The sequence below is a fragment of the Scardinius erythrophthalmus genome (assembly GCF_964197995.2).
Source record: "Scardinius erythrophthalmus genome assembly, chromosome: 9".
In the NCBI taxonomy this organism is placed as follows: Eukaryota; Metazoa; Chordata; class Actinopteri; order Cypriniformes; family Leuciscidae; genus Scardinius; species Scardinius erythrophthalmus.
The window spans coordinates 5,387,953-5,415,311 of NC_138229.1; the positions used below are offsets into that span (position 1 = coordinate 5,387,953).

At 34.7% G+C, this 27,359-nt stretch overlaps 3 protein-coding genes across 4 annotated transcripts; all 3 read left to right on the forward strand.

The window, feature by feature from the left end:
* The first annotated feature begins 5,129 nt into the window (after positions 1 to 5,129).
* Positions 5,130 to 9,138, forward strand: them6 (thioesterase superfamily member 6). The gene is made up of 3 exons (XM_081373466.1): positions 5,130 to 5,272; positions 6,860 to 7,364; positions 8,887 to 9,138. Coding segments are annotated over exons 1-3 (618 nt in total). The 5' UTR covers positions 5,130 to 5,270; the 3' UTR covers positions 8,998 to 9,138.
* A 1,135-nt stretch (positions 9,139 to 10,273) lies between these two features.
* LOC308695349 (protein THEM6) lies at positions 10,274 to 13,657 on the forward strand. Its single transcript, XM_081373467.1, has 3 exons — positions 10,274 to 10,294; positions 10,742 to 11,246; positions 12,715 to 13,657. The coding sequence occupies exons 2-3, from the start codon at positions 10,746 to 10,748 to the stop codon at positions 12,820 to 12,822; spliced, it is 609 nt and encodes a 202-aa protein (XP_081229593.1). The 5' UTR covers positions 10,274 to 10,294; positions 10,742 to 10,745; the 3' UTR covers positions 12,823 to 13,657.
* A 1,132-nt stretch (positions 13,658 to 14,789) lies between these two features.
* Positions 14,790 to 25,626, forward strand: ftr67 (finTRIM family, member 67). Of its 2 annotated transcripts, none has more exons than XM_081375387.1 (7): positions 14,790 to 15,412; positions 15,493 to 15,588; positions 19,604 to 19,837; positions 21,921 to 22,074; positions 22,198 to 22,257; positions 23,172 to 23,258; positions 23,398 to 25,626. In XM_081375387.1, the coding sequence occupies exons 1-7, from the start codon at positions 14,816 to 14,818 to the stop codon at positions 23,451 to 23,453; spliced, it is 1,284 nt and encodes a 427-aa protein (XP_081231513.1). In that variant the 5' UTR covers positions 14,790 to 14,815; the 3' UTR covers positions 23,454 to 25,626. The 2 variants fall into 2 exon arrangements, with proteins under 2 accessions (XP_081231513.1, XP_081231514.1); XM_081375388.1 differs by having other exon boundaries at positions 21,945 to 22,074.
* Positions 25,627 to 27,359: the final 1,733 nt, after the last annotated feature.

A 27,359-nucleotide genomic window follows, 5' to 3' on the forward strand; every position in this document is an offset into this window, starting at 1 on the left:
CGAAGAAGGCGTGGGCGAGGCACGAGGAGAAAGGCCCGGCGTGCACTCGCTAAACTCACCGCGCTCAGGACGCCTCTGATCGCGCCGCTTCTTCCTACGGGGCTCGTGGGGCGCCGAAGACGGAAGGTGGGCGGAATCGGTCACCGTCGAAGACAGCCTTGAACGGAGAACGGAGACAGGCATCCCGTCGCAGAATTGGCAGCCGCCTTTCATGAGCGCTGCCTCGGCGTGCTCAGGGCCGAGGCAGGCCGCACACAGGGTGTGTCCGTCGGATGCATGCAGGGAGACCCCGCAGCTCTCACAGATGGAGAGAGGCATTATGCCGCGCTGTGAAAACAGCGGTTTGCTCTTTTAGATAAATATGCAATGAAAAGGATATAATTTTTCGTCGGATGCCACAGGGAAACGCTCAGCTGGCGAGATGCCGGGATGCGAAGCTGTTCCGCTGGACGGCTTTTCCACGACGAGGGCTTCTTACGACCGGAGAAAATCAGCGACGAGGTGAGTCGAGCTGAAGGAGATTAAATCTGTCAAATGGCGGATTCTATCTGTATTTATATGTTATGGTCACGTGTAGTTTCGCGCGCTTGACAGTGACAGAGCGCCAAGCGCCCTGATTGGCTCGCGCGCTTCTGTCTATCCGCCATTGGTTCGTGCAGTTGCCCACAGCACAGCCTATCAGCTCACTCACGTGGGTCTGATGCTCTCGCCTGTGCTGTAGCAAATGCGTTTTAAAATAAAGGCTTCAATATTCTCGAGAAAAGGAGTTTTCCCATAGCGTTTGCAACGCAGTACGAGAGAACGTTCTCGTAAGGGAACGAACAAGTCACTATAATTTACAGTGAAAAAAATGTAAATTGACATTCCCACAATTCCCTGCGTGACACTTCACATTTGATGATTTTTTTTTAAATAACTGTTTCTTCATAGTTTTCTTAGTTTTTTTTAATAATCAGTTATGTACATTAGGGTTTTATGTTACATTTAATGTTGTTAAATTAATGTTTATTGCATTTTTAAAATGTCATGTGTGTTACCATGATGGTGACACTGCACAGCTTCTATATATTAGTATTTACTTTCTCGTGAAAGGACTTTTTTGGTTGATCATGTGACTCTCATTACTTCTGTGATAGATCATGTGACTCTCATTACTGCTGTGATTGGTGGTTGTCAGTGTATTACAATGGTACAAAACAGATATTAATACTTCAATAGATCGGTAAATTAACATTATACCAGATAATGAAATACGGTTTATTACTGTAAATTTTAAGTTAAGTCTGTTAAACCTAAAATGTTGCTACTGTATTTTTTACGGTAAATTTCTGGCAACCACAGATGCCAGTTTTTTTACCATAAATTTAATGGAATAGTTTTTACAGTGCACGCAAACACTCACAGCCCATCAACACCGTCGTCTGTAAATACTCCTCAATGCTTTTCAGCAGCTACCCCTCAATATGCTCATTACGATTTCAGAAACACATTGCAGCACAATCGATACATTTCCATTAACGTGATGGACGACTGTTTTTCAAATGCTCTCCTGTCTCAACAGAATCACAGGATGCCGTTTATGAGACAGAAGTGTCATGACTAATGTTCGCTCCTCAGACAACGTCTGTCTTCCTGGAATTTCAGCCCATTTAACTTCAACCGATTATTCACATTCAGACACACTGCAGAGCTATTATTTTCACGTTAAAGCTTTGATGAATTCATGTAGTAATGCCTTATGCGGAAGGAGAATAAGGGAAAATGGCTACAGTAATTTTCCGTTTCTTTCAGACGTTCCGAAGGCCTGTTCATCCCTCTCCGTCACTGACAATGCCAGACTCAATCTCTTATAATTCATCATTCATATTGACTTACAGGACTTCACAGAGGACACAAACTGCAGCCAAAGCAGGAATGAATCCAGCAGATATGAATACCTGAATTCATAAAATGACAAGGAACCTTAAAAACATGCAAATTTATGCATCCCACATGCTCATTCATTTAAAAAAAATGAAAACACATTAGCAGCCTGGATGTGATTTAGTTTTTAAATAAGTCATTCATAACATGAATTGTGTGAGAATTTTCTCAAAACAAATGCAAATCTGCTCATGCTACGATTTCTTTAGTCAGTGCATCCAAATTTGAGCTTCTGAGAGTCATAGCCTACTTAATGTAATGTAAGGAGTAAAACAGTACGGTTGTATTAGTTACAGCATAGGCATACTGCTACTACTCACACACACACTGTATGCAAATGTTCTGTAAGAATGGAAAACCTACAACATTTGCCAAAATGTGGCCTACATTATAAACAGCATCCCACAATGCAACGCGCTTGACAAGAATGTTGATGATGGAACCACAATAAATACCACAATCTCTTTGATTCATTATCTGAAAAGGCGTTTATACACAATATTAGAATAACAATAGACTTAATTATTTCTGAGACTGAAAATATCTACTCTTATAAATACATTGAAAAAGTAACTGAATTATTATAAGCAATAACAATTCAGATCATTTCTACCATTATTTTTTTTATAAATAAATCTATTACAGATTTAAAGAAAAGAAAAGAAAATACATAATACAGTTAAATTAAATTATTATTATTTTAATTAATGCTTGAATAACAATAACATAAGAATGTTGCCAATGGAATACACACACACACACACACACACACACACACACACACACACACACACACACACACACACACACACACACACACACACACACACACACACACACACTCTCACACACACACACACACACACACACACACACACACACACACACACACACACACACACACACACACACACACACACACACACACACACACACACACACACACACACACACAATAAATAAATTCTTTCTACATGATTAACACATGACCAAACACATCTTACAACAAATTGAAAATAATTACAATTTAGCCTAATATCAAATAAGTAAATAAAATAAAAATCTAAAAGTTATACAAACAACATAACCAAAACGTTGCAAAACAACATGACAGGGACACAGACACTACAACTGTATTAATACATACAGACACTGATACAAAGCTTCTAAATACATGGATTTTCTTTAAATATTTCTTCATAATATTTAAGAAATCTTAGGGGGTTTAAGGAGATTTAAGAAGTGAGTTTAATTCGGTTTCAAAGTGGGTATAAGGATGGAATACCATTTGCAAACTTCTGCTTATGAATGAAGAATTTGGCATCTAAACTAAATATATATATATATATATATATATATATATATATATATATATATATATATATATATATATATATATATATATATATATATATATATATATATATATATATATTCTCCAGGGGTCTATTTTTATTATTATCATTGTGTCTTTTAAACTGAGACAGAGTGTAACATTGGCAGAATCAAATATGTGAGAACCAAAATTGTTTTGATATAGGGCAACCAAAAAACACATGTGCAAATGTCTCCTCTGGTTCTGTCCAAATATTTAAATAGAATTATTAGGCCTAAAATTGATAGGGTGTATTTTATGTACAATTTTGAAATGTATTACCTTTTCCTTATTGGAAATACAATATGTCCCAGGCAGAGCCGGATTAACGCAAAGGCAAACTAGGCACGTGCCTAGGGCCCGATTGGCGGGATGGGGCCCAGACAGAGGGACAAAAAAAAAAAAAAAAAAAGTACAAATGTCCTATCTACAATTTATTTCAATATTTATTAATTCACTATAAATAGTGACGATGTTTATCTTAACCATAGACTGTTACATTACTGCAGTTAAACCAATTAATGTGTGCCGGCTTCTGAAAGTATGTGTAACGAACGCATCCATCAGATGCTGCGAGGCTAAAGCCTAATAAGCACACAAAGAAGCACAGCTCATAATGCAGGTGTGAGAGTTGTCGTCATCTATTTTGGAGTGATTGCAATGTATTCTAAATATAAACTTGTACTGTAGATCAGCGTCATTTCTGGAAAAATCATTCACCGCTTTATTACGAGTTTAAAAGAGCGCGAGCGTCATTAACGTGCCCAGACGCGACGCTTTGAATTTGCGCGTACAATGAATAACATCGCGTCGGGAGCTGACTAGTAAAAAAGCTACAAAATTAAAAGACAAGACGTCTGTATTCTAAGTTAAAAAGCCAACACACTACAACATTTTGAAATGTTTCAAATAGTCTAAAGGATCTCATATATATGGGTCTATCTTCTAAATTCTGCTGATGATTAGATTCCTGACATTACGCCAATAATTTCACTTTATATATTTTTTTTCTGCTCAGTAGCGATCGTGTCTTTCTCTTCCACTTGATTTGTGTATAGCATATTTAAGGTAGCAATGCAATATAAAAGCACTTATGCTCATCTACTGAAGTGGGATTCTGGAACTGTGAATAAATTGAATAAAACAGCAAAATAACAACAACAACAATAACATCTTCATTAAACAAAAAAGAGATTACCGTAGATAAAGTTTGATTAATATGTACAGTACCGGTAAAAGTCTGGACCCATTACTATTTTTAATGTTTTTGAAAGAAGTTTATTATTATGCTCTACAAGCCTGCATTTATTTGATCAAAAATACAGAAAAAAATATATATGTGTTAAATATATAAAAAGTGATAGTGAAGACTTTTTTAAAACAACTCTTTAATAATCAAAAATCCTGAAAAAAAGTATCACAGGTTATAAAATAAATATTAAGCACCATTTCTAACATTTGATAATAAATCAGAATGATCACGTGGCACTAAATTCAGCTTTGCATCACAGAAATATAAAGTATAGTAAAATAGAAAACCATTATTTTAAATTTTAATAATATTTCACTTTATTATTTTTCTGTTTTTTTGATCAAATAAATCCAGGCTTGATGAGCATAAGAGACTTCTTTCAAAAACATTAAAAATAGTAATGTGTCCAAACTTATGTACTGTGTAAGTAAAAATATACTGCTTTTAAAATTAAATGTTGTATAAATAAAAAGGTTAGGAATCATATTTGTTTCAAGTGTTTTTTTATTGGGGGTGGGGGGCCTCCAACATGAATTTTGCCTAGGGCCTCCTAATGTCTAGAACCGGCTCTGGTCCCAGGTAAAAGCCAGGCACTTTTCCAATCTTCTGCCAAACTCCTTCCGAACAGTTTCACGTTACGTCATATTTAGGGGGCGTGGCATCGTGCGTTCAGTGGAGACGTACAGAACGTAAAGCAGCAGCTGTGGGAACAGCGTGGACATGTAAGTGCTGTGTTTGACACTTTCACTACTGTTAATTTATTTCCAACGAGTAGTTTTATCGTTGTAAATCTGTAATCGATTTCGCAAAGGTTTACGCAGTGCACAAAGTTAACAGTTTCTGTTCAAATGACAACTCTGATCCTTCAACGTTGTAAATAATGTGAACGTGCTGCATAGTAAAGCTAGTCCATACAATAAAATAGTTAACCCTAGTTAATGCATGAAATACAATGAGCAATATGTGTTACGGTATTCATTAACCTTTGTTAACGTTAGTTATAAAAATAGAGGTGTTCTTTGTTAATTCATGTTAGCTCAGGTCTATGTTAACAGATACAACTTTTGATCTTAACTAAGACATTACCTAAGATTAATAATCACTTTAGAGCTAGGTTTTATTGTTAGTTCATGTTATCTAAATGTAATGGCTTATTGTAAAATGTTACCACAAAAGAACAAGTATTCTGGCAAGTAAATAGTTGTAGTTTTCTCTCAAACAAAACACCTATGTTAAAGTGTTAGGGTTAGATTTAAATTAAAGTGGCAATTTGGATTTTAATCAGTTTCTCTCACCAATGCATTAATCAAAAACATTACTCAATATATATATATATATATATATATATATATATATATATATATATATATATATATATATATATATTATTTTTTACGACAAATACATTGTCTGGTGTCTGATACTGGAAATACGTTTAAAAAATTCTCGTTAAAACGTGTTCACAAACCAGCCTAACTAGTTCATCTTGAATGAAGCTTGTAGCAAAAACCTAAAAATCTCAGAATCTTAAAGGGATAGTTCACAGAAAAATGAAAATTCTGTCATCGTTCTGTTGCCTTGTCTTTTAGCTTGCTTATTTGGGGACATTTAATATTCAACAATATTATCTGCCTTAGGGTGGACGATGACGCAATTTTCTTATAGAAACAAACTTTGTTGTATTAATGTCTTGTTATCACTGTGAAGCTGCTTTGATACAATCTGTATTGTAAAAATCGCTGTATAAATAAAGGTGACTTGACTTGACATTTACTCACTCTCAGGTTGTTCCAAACCTGTATAAATTTATTTTTTCTTTTGAACACAAAAGATGATATTTTGAAGAATGTTGGTATTAACCAGACCGTTGACGGGAGCCATTGACTTCCATTGTGTTTTTGTTTTTCCTACTATGGAAGTCAGTGGCTACCGTCAACTGGTTACCAACATTCTTCAAGTTAGAAATATCATCTTTTGAAAGATACTCGTACAGGTTTGGAACAACTTGAGGGTGAGTAAATGATGACAGAATTTAAATTTTTGGCTGCACTATCCCTTTAAGATGAGTGCAAACAGTCTTTCATGCAGCATAGAAAGAAATGTACTGACATCTCAGTGAGATGCTGACAAATAACATGCAACTTTTTAATAACAAAATAGAATTGTAACAATAAAATAGAATATTTTTAATGCTAAAATGAATTAAAATTGTTGTTTAAAATAGATTAAATCACTGATATGGCATGTCAGTTGCCCATGCATTTGTCTCTTGTGTATTCTGGTCTCAATTTGACTTCTGTCTATGGCAGGGAGGACACACTGCTGTGGATTCTGGGTGTGTTGCTACTCCTGTTCTGCAGTGTGGATGTGTGGTATTATATACGGGCAGTGGTTGTGGTGGTCAGGGCCTGGTTCCTCTCTCCTGTATTTGACATCACAGGAGAGCAGACCGCTGGCGGACGAGTCCTTCTCCATGACGTTGACCTTTGCCATATGAACAACGCCCGCTACCTACGTGAGTGTGACTTTGCCCGTTTGTCTTTATACACCCGAAATGGGGTGTTCAAGGCATTGAGAGCTCTAGGGGCCACCATGGTTGTTGGGGCGAGTACCATCCGCTACAGACGCCCGCTGTGTGTCGGTGAGGCGTTTGAGCTGCGCAGTCGAATCATCACCTGGGACGACAAGTCATTTTACCTGGAGCAGCGCTTTGTGTCTTGTAAAGATGGGATGGTCTCAGCTGTTATGTTCTGCAAACAGAATGTCCTGCGCAGCAGCCCGGACAAGATCCTGCAGTACCTGTGCAAAAGAAAGGTGAGCAGCTTTAATAGATTAATTAAACATTTTAACCCTCTGTTGGTCATCGGTGAATGTGATTTCACCAAGTACATCATGTTCTTGGATCAACATTTCAATCATCCAATCAGGACAGGTTTACTGTTTATGTCAAGTTTAGACTAATAACCAGGTTTTGGTGCTTCTACATCAGTGTTGTTGTCCACCTATCATTTCCCTCTGATGTTAGCGATAAGTTATGGGTAGGGATAGGGTTCGCAGAGGCGGACTTAACCATCAGGCAAAGGTAGGCGGCCCCCAAAAACCAAAGGCCCCCTGACATGCTTTTTATATACGAGATGCGTGTTCATCCACTTTGACCGTGCTTCTTGTGTATCCTGCTTGTAGCAAATGAAAATATCATGCATCTGAATCTAAATACTGAGCAACATTGCGTATTATATTTTTATTGAAAAAATGACACACTCGTTTGTGTGAAGGACCCAAGTAGAGGATGCATGCGCAGTTTCTTTGCACAACTCTTGACATTTGTCCTTCATTTTTGGTTGAAATAATCCTTAAGTGTGTAAATGTATAATTTCCTTTTCATTTTTTTTTTTCAGTTTCATTTAAATTTGTAGTTAAAAAATAAATAAATGTGTTTTAAAGATTAGAATTACAATGAAAATGACCCCAAAGCACCACCTAGTGTCCAACCTACTTTAATACTGGTTTTACCTGTTTTAACATGAATACTTTTCACTGGGGTGAATATTATAGGGCCCCATTCCTATATTTTTTTTTCTGGGTCCCCCAAATCACTATATCTGCCCCTGAGGGTTAGAACTACATTTTTGGACAGGAATGTTGTTCCTTAGACAGGAACATGTCTTTCTTGGGAAAATCACGGTGAATGGTGGTCTTCTGTCATTTTAGACTAAATGATTTCATGCTTTATATATTTTTTTACTTCACTGGGATCATTTAAAACTTTTTGACTTTTGTGGCACTTGCTACTGTATATAAACACACAAAAAAATTGATTAGAAAACGTAAATGGTCTTAAAAAATACGGAGCAATTTTTGAGGTACAATCTACAAATCAGCCTTGATGAAATAGTCTTTGTTAATGTCTAAATATATGCAAAACTTAATAGAAATAAGTAATTATGTCTGCAAATACTCTTATAAGCAACTAATGAATACACAGCCTTATATATACTGTACATTGTATTAATTGAATATATGAACTGTTTTTATATAGAAATAAATGGTGCATTATTAGAGGTGAATATTATCTAGTACCATAAAACCACCCCAAAAAAAACCCTAAATATTAAGTAATAAATATTATTGAAAAATAAAGTACAAAAAACAAAAAAAGTACATTAATTTTATTAAAAAAGATACGCTTCTATCTGGTTTGAGTGTGACTCACCCCTAATTGAGGAATACCAGACTGAGAGTTAAAGGAAGTGTTTACTTCATGTTGTTCCAATCGAATATGAATTCCTGCATTTTGAAAACATTGCAGCCTGACATTTATAATCTGACTTTCTAGGTTGAAGTGCCAGAATTTCCTGAAGACCTGCAGCACTGGATCAATTTCATCTCAGCCAGCAGTAAAGCCCTCAGGGGAGAAAGTCAGCTCGATAATAAAAAGAAGGAATGATGGCTCACTGCCTTAAATGAACTCTTACTCAATGGTTTACAAAAATGAAAGATGTTCTTATGCACATACATTAAAGTCTCAGGTGTTTGGATACTCCTATGCAAAATAAAAATGTGAGTTCTGCTCTACTCTAAAAGCCTCATTTGTGCCACATTTTGTCTCATGCAAGCCGGAAGATTGTGAATATCTAAAAATAAGTTCTTAAAAACAATGGATGAATAATATTTTCTGGTGTATTTCACGGTTTATGAACGCCACCAACTGGACTGGAGTGGAAACAAAATAATATTTAAGGTGAGACTACTGACAAAAACCCAGTTTTTTTTTTCCGTGCATCTGTTAATTTTGAGGTTTTGGGCTTTTTAGCATTTAAAAAAATAAAAATAATTTTTTTTAAGATTAGTGGAAAGAAAACATCGAAAATACACTATTAAGTGTATATTTTATAACACTTTTATCTATTTGCGTCTGTAGTTTTCAATTACAGTTTCAATAATAGCTGTTTTTTTTACTTACATACACCAAACTTTAGTTTTATTCCTATCTATATCCCGAAGGTTTTTACATAGGGGGTTGTTCATATATAATTTGCCTGATTTTATACATTTTATTCCTAAAAACAAAATGGTGAAAATTACAATAAAAATTTAAAAAATAATTTTAAAATTAAAAAAATAAAAAATTCTGTCGATAGACGGTATTTTCTGATCTATGGAGTGATAAAAAGAGAAATCCAAAATCCCCTTTGTAAAAACCTTTAACTCTAACACTAATATGATGAATTTTGAACCGGACTTCATCCAATGTTTAGATTTTTGTTCTAGAAATGTATGCAAATTATTGCATATTTAATTAGATAATGCCTCATTTGCCTATTTAAACAACTTTTTAGAAATCGTGTAATATAAAACATGTTTGCAATTCTTAATGTATTCAATCAACTAGGGAAGTGCGGTGATAAGTATTTTTTTTTACCTGGGATGTCTATCCTTAAAAATAATTAAAATGTAATAAATAAAAACAACTATAATTTCATGAATATGTTATAATCCTAATACACATTTACACGTCTTAATACACATGTCAGAGTGAAACTATTTAAATTATCTCAAAATTTCTGTAACCACCATTCAAAATATTTTTGTTTTGTCTTGGAAACCTGTTTTATAGTGGGATATAGAAATCTGGCGTCATGTAGTGCGGCCTACTGCGTAGTCACGTGATCCCATTAAGCCAATCAGAGCGCAGTATCTGTCATTGCGGAAGTGCGTGTAGCCGGTTTTTGGGTGTCCATCGCGTGAGTATCAAGAATATCATCTTTTATCATCAAGATTATGCGTATAAACATTGATAAATGCACCGAATTAATCAATTTATATGTATTTAAACGCAAACCAGTAGACCTGGGATAGGTTTCGTTGCACTATTGTCAATGTTCTGTATGTGCGTTTTGATATTTAATCTAAATGTAGCTTTTTCATTCATTTCCGAAATGAATGAGTGAATGTTACATATATTCTAACAGCAACTCTTACATTAACATTTAAAAAATGACCTAATAATGTCTTGCGTCGTATTTTGTAGCATCTGAAGCCTGTCAGCATCGCTTTTTTCTGTACTATCAGAGTAGCTAAATGTAAAAAAAAAAAAAAAAAAAAAACCAATTAACCCAGTTCTGTATCTCCATCTGGCGTTCGTGAATTCTTCATGATGTGAATAATTAATACTCTTCACTGTGTAACAGAATCATGCTGCTGTGGATTCTGTCCGGGTCTCTGGTTCTGTTCGGCAGTTTTGACGTGTGGTACTTCCTGAGAGGCTCGTGGATGGCGATCAAGTGCTGGTTCCAGGGTCCGGTTCGAGATGTTCTGGCCGAGCAGGTCGTTCACGGACGGGTTCTGCCCCACGACCTGGACTTCATGTGTCACATGAATAACGCCCGCTATCTGCGCGAGTGCGACTTCGCCCGCTTTGCGCACTGCACCCGGAACGGGCTCTTCGGGGCCGCGCGCGCGCTCAACGCCACCATGGTGGTCGGGGCCACAACCATCCGCTACAGACGCTCGCTGGCCCTCGGCGAGGCGTTCGAGCTGCGCACCCGCATCGTGTCGTGGGACGAGAAGTCCTTCTACATAGAGCAGAGATTCGTGTCTAAGACAGACGGGTTCATCTCTGCTGTCATGCTGTGCCGACAGAACGTGATTCGCGGAAATCCACAGAATATCTTGGATTTCCTTTGCAAGAGGGGGGTATGCATTTTTCTAACATTTTTTTGTGCATTAAAGCAGTTGTTTTTTATCTTTTAAAAGACACTGGACCCGTCCTCGTGTTAGTGACCCCATCCTTCCATTTAAAAAGCATTTATATGTTTTGATGTATAAAGACCCAATTTATAGCCTACCTAGAATAACATTATTGTTACACTTTATTTGGTAGCACTTTAGTTTAGGGTCGAATTCTCACTATTAACTAGTTGCTTATTAGCATAGGATATTGGCTGTTTATTAGTACTTATAACGCACATATTAATGCCTTATTCTGCATGACCAAATTCTGCATCCCTTAATTCTACCCAAAACTTAAACTTTACTATCTTACTAACTATTAATAAGCAGTAATTAGGAGTTTATTGAGGCAAAAGTCATAGTTAATAGTTTGTTAATAGTGAGAATTGGACCCTAATCTAAAGTTGTACTTAAATAGCCTACTGAGTAATATTATTAAACTACATGTACTTACTATAGAATTAAGGTTTGGTTTAGGGTTAGTTACTTGTAATAATGCATAATATATGCAAAACTTACTCGTATAGTAAGTAGTAACGTGCAACAACGTCACCTTAAAATAAAGTGTTACCTAAATGCTCATAAATATTGTTACAAAAATTACGTTACCTTTACGTTACAATATAAAACCCCATGCTAGAAAAAAATTTAATAAAAAAAATAAAATAATTATATATATATATATATATATATATATATATATATATATATATATATATATATATATATATATATATATATACTTATAAAATATTTAGCTTCCATTTTGCTACATTACATATTTTAAGTATTATATTTTTTAAGTTTCTATTATGTTTTTCTGGTAACACTTTACAGTAAGGTTCATTAGTTAACTACCTTATTTAACATGAACTAAGAATGAACAATACTTCTTCAGCATTTATTAATCTTAGTTAAAATGAATTTTAAACATTTACTAATACCTTATTAAAATCAAATGTTGTATTTGTTAACATTTGTTAATGCACTGTGAACTAACATAAACAAACAATGAACAGCTGTATTTTTATTAACTAATATTAACAAAGATTAATAATACTGTAACAAAAGTATTGCTTATTGTAAAGTGTTACCGTTTTTCCTTATCCCTATAGTACTGTACTGTTGTTTGTTTATTTAAAATGAATTTTTTTTTTTTTACTTTATTATGATTTGTAAAAAATAATAATCATATTTTTGTTTATTTAGTTTCTATAAAATTTATATTATTTTATTTTAATAAAATGTTTTATTTCTCAAAACTTTTTCACGGATCCCCTCGCACTCCCTTGCGGCCCCCTGGGGGTCCCGGTCCCAGTTTGAAATTAGATCATGCCATATCGTTGGACATATACAGTACCATGGTAATACCATGGTAATTGTCTTTGAAGTATGTTCCTGTTTGACTAACCTGTATGTCTCTAATTTGAAGGTGGACTGCCCTGACATTTCAGAGGATCTTCAGCACTGGATTAGATTCATCTCTGCCAGCAGTCAGGCCCTCAGAGCAGAGAGTGGACTAGACGAGAAGACCAAATGATCATATCTAAAACTCTTACCGTAAGCCTTCCTTGTGCATGTAAGTTTCCCGTGATGCTAACCTTGAATCATGTAGCTTATCTCTAAATGTCAGTTTTAAAATTACAAAAGGGTTTTCTGGTCCAGAACCTGTGTTGGAAGCTTCAGTGTTTACTCTTATCATACCAGCCCTTTGTAGAGTTTATTTTAGTTCAGAAGTATTGCACTCTCATTATTGTATTTACAAAATCCACTCCAGAAGCTGCAAGGAATGAAACTGACAAAACGCAGAGCATGTTTCTCTGTTGACAAAGAGAACGCATGAACGAATGTTGAAAAAACTTGAATGCTTGGAGCTTTTGAACGCTCCCATGACCAAATACGCACATGAACGTAACGAAAATCACTTTAAAAGGATTTGCACTGAATATTTTAATAGTCGAAATGGTAAATGAGATCTGAGCGTGTTGTTTTATCATATCACCTCATGGATTTGTTGTGCCGGTCAGATGTGTTAATATAGTTTACCTATTTAAAACTGAAATGGTTTATTATTATTATTTGTGAAAAGGGAACATGTATTTATTCCAGGAAAAAAATCTGAGATTTGCATTATTTATTTTAGAAGAGTCTTTATGTAAAGTTATTTAACCACCTGTATTTAAACCTGAAGACTTGCATTATGAAATAAAGTACTGCATCATAAATATTGTTTGTATATGTTTCTAAGTTATTAGAAGCATTTGCTTATAAACACTGTTCATGTCTCTGTATCAAGTGAAAGCAGCACTGCTGCCATCTAGTGTCGTGTTACACTCTCAAAGTGGAAAGTTGAATTAAAAATGTACATGAATTTCAGAATGTCTCAGCATTTGTGTTTTTCACCTATTTTGAATGAATGGCAGCAGCACTGGAGCTAACATGAATAAAACCTGATGATCATGTTCTCCAGCATGATGTTCCAGAGAGCATCTTATGCTTAAGTGTAAGCTAGAAAATCTGGCAAATTATGTATAAGGCAAATTATGTTTTTCTAATCAGTGTTTCTTATTTAGACTGTGAGAGAACTCTGAACAATCGGAAATATTTTGTATTAGTTTTACGATGTAATGTTTCTTTGTTACGATATGATGTTTCTTTGTTTTACTTCAGCATTTTTAATAATTTAGTTTATTTCCAAATTTAAATTAGATTGTTTTCTTTGTGGACCTTGCAGTGTATATTAAATAAAAATATAAGATATTAAAGTTTAATATATGATCCTAAAAGCAAGCTTTTAAAAATTTTTTTTTAAATGTTTTTATACCTTTTTATTTATTTATTTTACATTCTGTTCCTCTTTTATATAATAGAATAATTATATTTAATTGAATTAATTTACATTTTAAATTAATTTTTGGTGGTAATTACATTTTTTACCTTTTTCTCTTTTATTTATATATATAAGAGAAAAAGAAGGTAAAATAAATAGAAAGGTGTAAAACATTTTATACATTTTATTTATATTTATTTATATAATCATATTTTATATATATATATATATATATATAATTTTTAGTTTGTATTGTTATAAATAAATTTATATCTGAATATAAAATATATATTATTAAATATAATTAAGATATATAAATTAAATAAATGTATTTAATTATTGTTTTAACTATATATATATTTATATTTATATAAATATTTTATATTCAGATGTAAATGTGTGTGTGTATGTGTGTGTATATATATATATATATATATATATATATATATATATATACACCCACATATATATATGTATATATATATATATATATATATATTTTTTTTTTTTTTGTAAGATTCACCTTCTAATTCGTAACAGAGCTGAACTCTGTGTTTTCTGACATGCTCAGTTGTTGTGAGAGCAGCTGTTCCGCCCCTCCCCCTCCTGCCAGACTCTGGTCACATGACTCACTTCCTGCATAAACAAAGCTTGCCTGGGCTTCATTCTGCTACTGGGGCTGGACGGCAAGAATCCTTTCAAAATGGCGCAAGCTGGGGTTTTCCTGGAGCATGACCAGTTCAACTGTTCTATATGCCTGGATGTCTTAAAGGACCCTGTGACTATTCCATGTGGACACAGCTATTGTAAAGGCTGCATTAAAGGCTACTGGGACCAGGACGACTATCTGGGGATTTATGGCTGTCCTCAATGCAGGCAGAGCTTCGCTCCCAGACCTGTGCTGGGCAGGAACACAATGCTGGCTGATGTGGTGGAGAAACTGAAGAAGACAGGACTGCATGCTGGGCCGACCCCGTCCGATCCCACCCAAGCTGTACCTGGAGATGTTGAGTGTGATGTGTGTTCTGGGAAGAAAAACAAAGCCTTTAAATCCTGCCTGGTCTGTCTGGCGTCTTACTGCGAGACTCACCTTCAACCTCACTTCGAGTCTCCTGCCTTCCAGAAACACAAGCTGGTTTCTCCTTCAAAGAAGATACAAGAACAGCTCTGCTCTCGGCACGATAAACTACTAGAGGTGTTTTGCCGCACAGATCAGCAATGTATTTGTTACCTTTGTTTGACGGATGAACACAAAGGACATGACACTGTTCTAGCTACAGCAGAGATGAATGAGAAAAAGGTAAAATTGTAGAGCATTTCAAGAGTGTGATTTTTACGAGTCAGAACAAACTATTATGTAACCTGTGTTTTTCTTCCCAGAATGCTCTGGCGGAGATGCAGATGATTTCCCAGCAGAGGATTCAGGAGAGAGAGAAGGAGCTGGCAGACCTGAGACAGGCAACACAGACGCTCACTGTGAGTGCTTTATGTTTTCCCACCACAAACTTCACTGAAGGAGCTCAATCCGTGGAAACCGCTAGCTTTTTAATTATAGTTTATTCATTGGGGGCAAAAACACAGCTGTCTAGTTTATTTTATAAAATAAATGTTCATTGTGAGAGGAAAGTCTAATGTATTTTATAGTTTTATGTACACTACCGTTTGGGATCAGTGAGATTCTTTTTTTTTAAGAAATGAATACAGCAAGGATGCATTAAATTTATCAAAAATGACAATGTTACAAAAGATTTCTAGTTCAAATAAATGCTGTTCTTTTGAACTTCCTATTCATCAAGGAATCCTGGAAAAAAAAATCCCAATTTCAACAAAAATATAAAGCAGCACAACTCTCAACAGCACAAGTTTTCAATATTGATAATAATCAGAAATGTTTTTTGAGCAGCAAATCAGCATATTAGAGTGATTTCTGTAGGATCATGTGACACTGAAGACTGGAGTAATAATGCTGAAAATACACCAGTTATATTTAAAATATATACAAATGTTCATAATATAAAGTTATTTTAAATTGTAACAATATTTGCTGAATTTTTGGTAAGACATATATTACTGCTCAAGTACAGAAACCTATATCGAGGCAAAATCAAACAAAATGATTATTACTTTTCACAAAAAGTGGACACAATTTGTTTTATACTTTATTCTTTTAAAGCTCTTACCAATAATTTAAATCACAATAATGTAATGAAAGAACAAATGAAAATAAGATGAAAATATTTATCTTGAGCTTTGTCATGGAAACTAGCACATATGAACCTTAATCAATTAAAAAGGAATTTATGCTGTGGCCACATTGGACAAGCGGTTTGGAAAATGGATGGATGGATGTTTCAGTTGCAGGCGCCATCTTCTGGTCAGATGCGGGAATTCACTCAGCACTCCACTCTCACAGTGCATTATGGGTATTCTCTAGCTGTTGAGAGTATATTGGTTGTACTCGTTATTGCGGTGCATTATGGGATTGAATGAGTGTACTCAATAATGTCCACTATGGTGTCAGAGACCACTGCAAATTGCTGTCCCCTCACATAGTGCCCTATTTAAAGGTATGGGGGCGATTTCAGACACAGCCCTAAACTAGACTAAACTAAAAGATTCAGATCCAGAGGAAACCCCTTTAAGCCGCAGATCCAGACCAAGACCCATTGGTCCATGAACCAGGCAGTCCATGATGTATTTCAATATTCATTTAAAACACTCAAATTGTTTTCAACTTGTTTTTATGTTTTTTTTCAAAAAAATATCAATACACTCTGTTACATCTTTGACTAAAACACAGGCCTCAGTTATATGGTCTCAAATCCAAGGCCGGATAAAGATGAATAAAGATTTCTGAATGAGTTTTAGCTCTTAAAGGGATAGTTCACTCAAAAATGAAAATTAGCCCATGATTTACTCACCCTCAAGTCATTCTAGGTGTATATGATATGACATTATTCTTTCAGACAAATACAATCTGAGTTATATAAAAAAATGTTCTGGCTCTTCCAAGCTTTATAATGGCAGTGAATGGCTGTATATTTTTTGAAGTCCATAAAAGTGCATCTATTCATGATAAAAGTGCATCTATCCATGATAAAAGTGCATCTAGTCATGATAAAAGTGCATCTATTCATGGTAAAAGTGCATCTATCCATGATAAAAGTGCATCTATCCATGATAAGTGCATCTATCCATGATAAGTGCATCTATCCATGATAAGTGCATCTATCCATGATAAAAGTGCATCTATCCATGATAAAAGTGTATCTATTCATGATAAAAGTGCATCTATCCATGATAAAAGTGCATCTATTCTTGATGAAAGTGCATCTATCCATGATAAAAGTGCATCTATTCATGATAAAAGTGCATCTATTCTTGATAAAAGTGCATCTATCCATGATAAAAGTGCATCTATTCATGATAAAAGTGCATCTATCCATGATAAAAGTGCATCTATCCATGATAAAAGTGCATCTATCCATGATAAGTGCATCTATCCATGATAAAAGTGCATCTATCCATGATAAAAGTGTATCTATTCATGATAAAAGTGCATCTATCCATGATAAAAGTGCATCTATTCTTGATGAAAGTGCATCTATCCATGATAAAAGTGCATCTATTCATGATAAAAGTGCATCTATTCTTGATAAAAGTGCATCTATTCTTGATAAAAGTGCATGTATTCTTGATAAAAGTGCATCTATTCATGATAAAAGTGCATCTATTCATGATTAAAGTGCATCTATCCATGATAAAAGTGCATCTATTCATGATAAAAGTGCATCTATTCTTGATAAAAGTGCATCTATCCATGATAAAAGTGCATCTATCCATGATAAAAGTGCATCTATTCATGATTAAAGTGCATCTATTCTTGATAAAAGTGCATCTATTCATGATAAAAGTGCATCTATCCATGATAAAAGTGCATCTATTCTTGATAAAAGTGCATCTATTCATGATAAAAGTGCATCTATTCATGATAAAAGTGCATCTATTCATGATTAAAGTGCATCTATCCATGATAAAAGTGCATCTATTCATGATAAAAGTGCATCTATTCTTGATAAAAGTGCATCTATCCATGATAAAAGTGCATCTATCCATGATAAAAGTGCATCTATTCTTGATAAAAGTGCATATATTCATGATTAAAGTGCATCTATTCATGATTAAAGTGCATCTATTCTTGATAAAAGTGCATCTATTCTTGATAAAAGTGCATCTATTCTTGATAAAAGTGCATATATTCATGATAAAAGTGCATCTATCCATGATAAAAGTGCATCTATTCTTGATAAAAGTGCATATATTCATGATAAAAGTGCATCTATTCATGATTAAAGTGCATCTATTCTTGATAAAAGTGCATCTATTCTTGATAAAAGTGTATATATTCATGATAAAAGTGCATCTATTCATGATTAAAGTGCATCTATTCTTGATAAAAGTGCATCTATTCATGATTAAAGTGCATCTATTCTTGATAAAAGTGCATCTATTCATGATAAAAGTGCATCTATTCATGATTAAAGTGCATATATTCATGATAAAAGTGCATCTATTCATGATTAAAGTGCATCTATTCTTGATAAAAGTGCATCTATCCATGATAAAAGTGCATCTATTCTTGATAAAAGTGCATCTATTCTTGATAAAAGTCCATCTATCCATGATAAAAGTGCATCTATCCATGATTAAAGTGCATCTATCCATGATAAAAGTGCTCCACACAGTTCCGGGGGGTTAATCAAGGCCGATGTGCTGCGATGCGAACACTAAAGCTAAGCGTTAGTGTAAGAAAAATATTAATATTTAACGCGTTACAAAGTAAAATTCTAGCATTCGGCCAAACAAACATACGCAGGTGTATTTACGCCTAAAGCGCAACTTACGATGTCAGAAGTAGCGTAGTACGTCATGTAGCGTAAATATCAGCAGTACGTCTCATTACTCGCATAAGTTGTGCTTTAGACTTGAGTGAAATCCATATGTTCATTTGGCCAGAAGCTAGTTATTTTACTTTATAAAGTTTTAAATATGGATATTATACACAAACGCATCGCTTCACTTCAGAAGGCCTTTATTAACCCGCCACTGTCGTGTGGAGCACTTTAATCATGGATGGATGCACTTTGATGGACTTCAAAACAGAAACAGCCATTCACTGCCATTATAAAGCTTGGAAGAGCCAGGACATTTTTTAATATAACTCCGATTGTATTCGTCTGAAAGAAGAATGTCATATACACTAAGGATGACTTGAGGGTGAGTAAATCATGGACTAATTTTAATTTTTGGGTGAACTATCCCTTTAAGTTTCAGTGAATGTTCTGTTTGGAAGGAGTTCTGAAAGTTACAGTATGTCTACATAGTACATCAAACTCTCACTTCAAAAAGAGCAATAAAAATCCTGTTTCCACGGCGTGACCCCTTTAAAGTCGAAGTCATGCGTTCTGATTTCGCTTTTGTCTCCCCTCAGCTCTCCGCACAGTCAGCCCTTGAGGAGAGCGAGCGTATCTTCACAGAGCTGGTGTGCTCTATAGAGCGACGGCGTGCTGAAGTGAAGGAGCTGATCCGGGGTCAGGAGAGGGCGGCAGTGAGCCAGGCTGAAGCACTTCTTCAACAACTGGAGCAGGAGATAACAGAGCTGAAGAAAAGACACAGTGAATTAGGAGAGCTCTCGCAAACAGAGGACCATATCGCCTTCCTTCAGGTAGTGCTGCTGGTTATTCACAAATTGCTTTCTTATCCAAAAGTTAAGTGCCTTATCCAAGCACACAATGGTGGTTAGTTCATGTAGCACATTTTCAAACCTAATCAGTGTCTTTAACCACTAAGCAACACTCACTTACTCCATAGTGAAGTTTTATTGTTTGGATTTGATTTTTCAGGTACAGAGTTTTCACGTTCGTATGAATAGTTCACCAAAAGATGAAAATTATTTCTTCACCTTCATGTTGTTTCAAACTTGTGTGAGTTGATGCAACAAAAGAAGATATTTGGCAGAATATCTGAGCTGCTTTTTCCTTATAATGAAAGCATATAGCAGCCGGAAGTTTTTTAAAGTCAAAAAGGCACCATAAAAGTAGGCTGTGCGACTCATTTTGTGTTCAATAAAAATCTGTAGCTCCTAAATCTATATTGTATGGGAGCCTGTTTCCGCCTCAGAATAAAAACATAATAAAGGTAATTGTGACTTTTTTATTTTCAGATTTCAGACTTTTTTTCTCTCACAGTTTTCTCAATTTTGATTTAACATTTTGCAATTCAGACTTTTTTTTTTTTTAGAGGAAGAAAAAAAAATCTGAATTGCAAGATGTTTACTCAGAGTTGGGTTTTTATTTCTCACAAAAAACTGTTAAGATGTTACCCTTGCATTTGCGATGTATAAACTCATATATGTGTAGTATTTGTGTTGTGATATATAAACTCATAATTCTGAATTGTGAGATTTTTATTCAGAATTGCAAGATATAAACTCGGAATTGTGAAAAATAAAGTCAGAATTGTAAGATGAAAAGTCGCAATTAGCTTTTTTAAAAAACTTTTATTATTCTGTGGCAAGAACAAGCTTCCATACTTTTGCACTTCCGAATACTGTGTTTTTTTAAGGATTAAAGTTGGCATGAAACAGAAGTTGCAATTAGTCTTTTCTTCCTTTTTGTGACCCAGGGCCAGATTGACCTTGTATTATGACATAGGCAAAAAAACAAAAAAATACATTTTTACCAAATAAAAAGTCCCAAAATGTACACAATATAAAAGAAAAATCACATAATATAAATAAGTTGTCACAGAATAAGAACATGTGAATAACTTATTCAGACTACCAGTTCTTTATTTACCCTTGCAATGCAAACGGCACTTCATTCACTTTAGAGGGGGGTGGAGTTATGAGGTTTGACTGACAGTTAGAGGAGATTGTACAAAACATTGTATGGGTCAAAATTATAGATTTTTCTTTTATGCCAAAAATCATTAGGATATTAAGTAAAGATCATGTTCCATGAAGATATTTTGTAAATTTCCCACCTTAAATATATAAAACATTTATTTTTGTGAATGGATGCAGCACTATCGGCAATAGAAATGGACAACTTTAAAGGCGATTTTCTCAATATTTCGATTTTTCTGTACCCTCAGATTCCAGATTTTCAAATAGTTGTATCTCGACCAAATATTGTCCTATCCTAGCAAACCATACATCAATGGAAAGATTATGTATTCAGCTTTCAGATGATGTATAAATCTCAATACAAAAAAAAAAAATGACACATAAGACTGGTTTTGTGGTCCAGGGTCACATATATGAAAAACACAAAAAAAAAAAAAAAAAAAAAAGGTGTGCACGGATGTGTAATTTAAAATAAGCACTGCAACATACTGTAAAAATAATAATAATAATAATAATTGGCCATTTTGATTTCATGATGACATTAAAAATGTGTTACTTTTGGGTGAAATGTGAGCATAAAGAATTGTCCTTTGGACTGTTTGGTATTCCTGGTTTTCACTGAGTTTCACATGGTGAACCTTTATTGAAAACTTCAAAGGACTCAAAGAGAGACACAGAATTGAGATTGCATCAGTCTGTGCTTTAATCTGTCATTGTGTGCTGAGATGAAAACTGGCCTTTGTGAACTGAAACCAGTATCAGAAATTGGATTTGGGTTGCATACAGTTTTTGATTCACTCAAGCTTAAAGTCAAACCGCTGCCTATGGCTAACATAGGTGCAATCATTTTTGTTTTCTTTTTTTCATTGTTCTTATTCAGAACTGCAAGTCTCTTATTCAGAACTGCAAGTCTCTGTGTGCTCAGCCTGTTCCTGTTGACTTGCCAAACATTACCTGTGACCCAAACTTTGGAACAGTGATGGCGGTGGTGACAGAGTTTCAGGCTCTCCTCGAGGACGTCTGTCAGGGGGGATTTGTCAATATCTCAGAGAAAGGTAAACAGCCTTGCATTGTGTTTTAAATGCCACATTTCAAGCCATTTAGAACTAAATCAATATTCCATTGCATTGTGAAATTACCCGTAATGCTCAATCTAACACTCCTGTTCCGGTTTGCAGTGAATGATGTTACTATTATTCAGAGCACTAAACCAAAGACAGATTCAGAGTCAAATGAAGGTAAGAGTCCATACAATTAAAAAAACCTTAAATTCTGCTTATAGAATCTGTTCTAAAACCTAGTAAGCTCCTTCGACGCCTGCTGTCTACACACTTAGTGTGAAGAATATTTGTCCACTATGAAGAAGGTTTTCATGGATGTTAAGGGTTCCTGAAACATCAATGCCAATAAAGAGCATTTATTTTTATATAAAGAACTCGCTATTGATTCCAACAGAATCTGGCATTAGCTTGTTGTTAAACTACTAATGCATATTTTGTATATTTTAATTAGATTTTACTATTGTTATCTGTACTTTTTAGATTTCAATTAAATAAAAATAGAACAGTAAAAACAGTAATATTGTAAAATATAATTTATTCCTGTGATGCAAAGCTGAATTTTCAGCATCATTACTCCAGTCTTCAGTGTCACATGATCCTTCAGAAACCATTCTAATATGCTGATTTGCAGCTCAAGAAACATTTCTTAAAATTATCAATGTTGACATTTTTTTTGGACATGTTGAAACATTTTTTTGGGAAACTGTGATGCATATTTAAGGATATTTTGATAAATAAATAAAAAGTTCAGAAGAACAAAATTTGAAAAATATAATTTTTTGTTACATTGTAACTGTCATTTTTTATCCGTTTAATGCATCTTTGCTTTAAAAAAGTATCATTGTTTCTTTAAAAAAAAAAAAAAAACTTTATTGATGCCATCCTTGGTAGTGTAGTAGATTATGACTTAAAATGCTGTCTAGGTAGGCAGCTCACTAGGTTTTGGAACAGAGCTTAATAATTAAAAACTTAAGAGGATGTTTCATTTTAATATAATAAAATATTGTTAATACCTCATTAATTTCATGTGTCAACTCAACTACATGTGAAAAAGCTTACAGTGCTAACAGGATCATTTTTTTATTTCACAGCTTCAGCACCGTTGTTTGCCCAGCCTGTCCAGATCCCCTTTACCGTCAGCGTCCCGACAATTGGTGTGTTTCCATTCTCGTCATTTGGTGAGTATCAGGAAAAGATTGCATTTATAGTGTTGACCTCAGACATGAAGAGATTAAGCTGTGACCATGGTATCATCTTTGACCTCTTAGTTTCTGTGTAGGTTAATCATTGTCTTCTCATCTTCTCTTTCCTCTTCAGGATCGAGAACACAAGGTCCTCGTCAGAGACTGCAGCCACGTCGGAGACGAAGGTAGCCTGAAGTGCGGCCTGAGAAACGCCTGAGTATAATTCATTGAAGAGGCCAAAGTCGGTTTGTCTTAGTGGTTTGGAATATGTACATTTTAATGTTAAAAAAATGTAAAGCTATATTAACCACAAACTCTTATTACTAAATAAGACGGAAATGTAAATGCAGATGCGTTTCAGTGTCTGCTGTCCAAGTCTCAATGGTATAAACTTTAAACTTACAGAATGTTTAACTGTATATCTTATAATTACAGATGTGCTTGGAGTGAAAGTTAGAATATTGTGTGTTCCAAACTTTTATAGAGGCCATATTATGCTCTTTTGCGAAGTCTTGATTTTGACGTTTTCATAAGCTTGAATATATAAAAAAATTAATTTTCACAAATTAGATTTTGTTGCTGCTCCTCTCTTCCCAGTCTGTCAGTAACGCTCTGTTTAGTTCCTGTCTCTATGAAGCCCCTCCTTCTGAAATGCACTCTGTGCTCTGATTGGTCGGCTTGACAAGTGTGTTGTTGTGATTGGTCGAGCGTTTCGAGCGTGTTTCGGAAATGTCCCGCCCCTTACCAAAACCGAGTTTTAAAGGAGACATATCATGCTTTTAAATTTTTCCTTTTTACATATAAATCATACATTTGTGGTCAATATAAAGCGGAACTGCAATGCTTGGGTCTGAATTCCTCATTATTATAGCTCCACAGGCCCCTTTTTTGCCCCTTTTCTGATGTGCTTCTGAGAGCAACTCGTTTTGGTGCGGTCTCTTTAAATAATATTGAGACACTTCATACCCCGCCCCCTCTCCAGGATGCAGAGGTTCAACTCCACCCCGTTCGGCCATTTTTGTAGTCTGATAGCAGAGATACGATTATCTGGTGGCACAGAAACGTTTTATTCACACGTTATTAACAAAATGTCAACAACGGAAGACTTGTCCAGTCAGCCTTACATGTTCGAGCCAGAGTCGGAGCCGGAGCGAAGACGACGAACCTGTAGAACAACGTCTTCATAATGTATCGCAATGGTGTGTTATTTACACATGAAACTTTGGTCTTCCGATCTTTTACCACCGTGTCGGTTTATTTTGATTAATATGTGCGAGGGAGAGAGAGCAAGACAGCGTCTAGTTTGGAGACGGTGATGTCTTGTTTACACATTCGCCTGGCTCTGAAGAGAGAGAGAGAGAGAGCGCGCGCGCGACCAGGTCTCTCTCTCTCTGCTCGTTCTTTCAGTTAAACATGCGTCCTGACACAAGCGCGGCAGTTCATCTACATTAGACGGTGTAATCAAGTGTGTGGGTTACTACATCCAACAACCAAACATTTTAACTTACCCTCTCGTAACTTCGGCATCCTTTATCTTGGACTACAAAATTGCAGCGAGAAATAATAATGGCGGATGGCTCGAAGTGTTGGGCCGGAAGTCAATGCCCTTAGTTGGCAGTTCCGCTGCAAATACTGTGACGTGATAGTTAAAAAAATGTCATAGATAACAGAAAAATCGGAACAGGTTGAAAAATATGACCAAAACAGAATATAAAGATATCAACGAAGCACCTGAAGAGAATAATTTCATCTTTTCTGTACTTCTAAACACTCCAAATATACAACAAAATGCATTTAAGGGCTAAAAAAGTGCATTTAGCATGATATGTCCCCTTTAACACACTAATAACTAACTCGATGAGTTATTCTGTGTATGTCTTGGGTGGGAATTATTTAAATGAGAAATATAGTGACATGTTTGTGTCCTGGAGGCGTTTCAATGAGTTCAGAAACAGTGACACTGATATAGAGAATAACGCCCACTGGAGGGACATTATAGATCGAAGAAAATGAACATGTAAAAAAGCATAATAGGTCCACTTTAAACTAATTACCTGTTGACTAAGCTATGATTATAGTATTTTCTTATGTATTAATCATACACATTATTTAGAGTGCTATATTGGTGTAATTTATCAGTGTTTATCAACTGATGCCGTCTATATTCATAGAAGTGTTATTTTAGCTTCATATGTCTGAACTGTATTTGTGTGTATTAAACATTTGTTTAATTGCAAGTATTTTTAAAATTATGGTTAAAAAAATCATTAAAAATAAAGTTTATTACAAGTAGTTTGATGGCTCTGGGATTTTACTGTGGAACCAATTGAATTTCACAAAATTAATGCATGGAAGCGTTCTATGATGCAATGCGCTTGACTTGAGCTTTCATTTCCTGTGACGACTGAACCAGAGACAGCCACCGTTTTTAATCTCTCTCTCTCTCTCTCTCTCTCTCTCTCTCTCTCTCTCTCTCTCTCTCTCTCTCTCTCTCTCTCTCTCTCTCTCTCTCTCTCTCTCTCTCTCTCTCTCTCTCTCTCTCTCTCTCTCTCTCTCTCTCTCTCTCTCTCTCTCTCTCTCTCTCATTTGATCACTAAAAAAAAGAATTGAGGAAACAATTATCTGAACATCTGGATCTGAACAGATTTGCAAACAGTGTTGCAAAATCTGCATTAAAGGGAAGATAAATCTGCTCGTGAAAAATAAACTGTGCCTGTAATTATGAAGGTGGATTTTATAATCTGGGTCTGTCACATGAGCTTTACATTTGCTTCTTTGTAAATAAACTTGTTTTACATGTAAAACATAGTCATCTCTATTGATGATACGTGTAATTAACACATTATCTTAAATATCTTTTAAACATAATACTTATTTTTAAATGCTTAAAATTAATTTTGGGGACAAATATAAAATTGTGAAGATGGCCTTTATGCATATATTTCTTTTTCTTTTTTTTAACATTAAAATTGTTATTGTCTCTCCAAAAAGTAGTTTCCTTTTACAACTAATGTAAAGATGGAAAATGAAGTTAATTTGTTAAATTAATTTTCTCTAACACCTTATGCAAATCAGTTGTGTATAGCTTGAAGGCATTCATTTAATGCTTAAGTAGAACAGTCCAGGTTAGCAAAGAGAAATGGCAGTATATTTTCAAATATTTCATGTTGCAAAAGAGTTATGATGAAAAGGTTTATTAATATTAGTATATTTATCACCATCCTCAGAAGTTAGAGCACCTCATATAGAGACAAAATATAGTGTCCAAAAGCGTTGTCCAGCAAGAAATTTGTTTTTAATGACCGTACAAGTTCATTTAAACCATCAAAATATGAGGAAAATATTGGAGAGGAGAACAAAACACTAAACTTGTTTAGGGTTCTGACAAAATTATTTTGGCATTGCAAAAAAAAAAAAAAAAAAAAAGAAAAAAAAATGCATAGAAAAACAAAAAGCTCACAGGAAAAGCATACATTGACTACAACATAATACGTTATTAATATTTAATTGGTTCTCTCTTATTTTTGCATGTGTTCATTATTTCTTTGTATGTCAGCCTGGCAAAAAAATATGCCGGCACAATTTGGCAAGTTTCAGTGCAATATCAAATAAAACAATTGACTCCAAGCACAACTGCGCATTATGCTTACAAAATTAACACATTTGTAATAATATTTAAATAAAGGATGATGTCAATTTTCCTAGGCTGGACATCACTTTTCACCACCAATGTACCTCATCATGAGTTGCCGTGCAGTTTGACCTTGTAGTCTCAATCACGAAAAAAAAAAAAAAAACACTCTTAATGAATCATTGAAAAAAACTCACAAACTCAGTTACCATTTTGAATCAATCTAATGAGTTCTTTACTGTATGAACTCATTGAATCCATCAGAGCCGCTACTGAATCAACATATGACTCATTTACTGAACTGTAATTTCCATGTAATATGCATCATTATCTAATAAAGAAATAAGGAAGCAAAAGAAAGCAAAATATATTCTCTTTTTGTCTGCAGATTATGTCTCACACTCATGTTTTTATTCATGTTTCCAATAATAATACTAAAACTATGCCAAATGTGAACTAAAAAA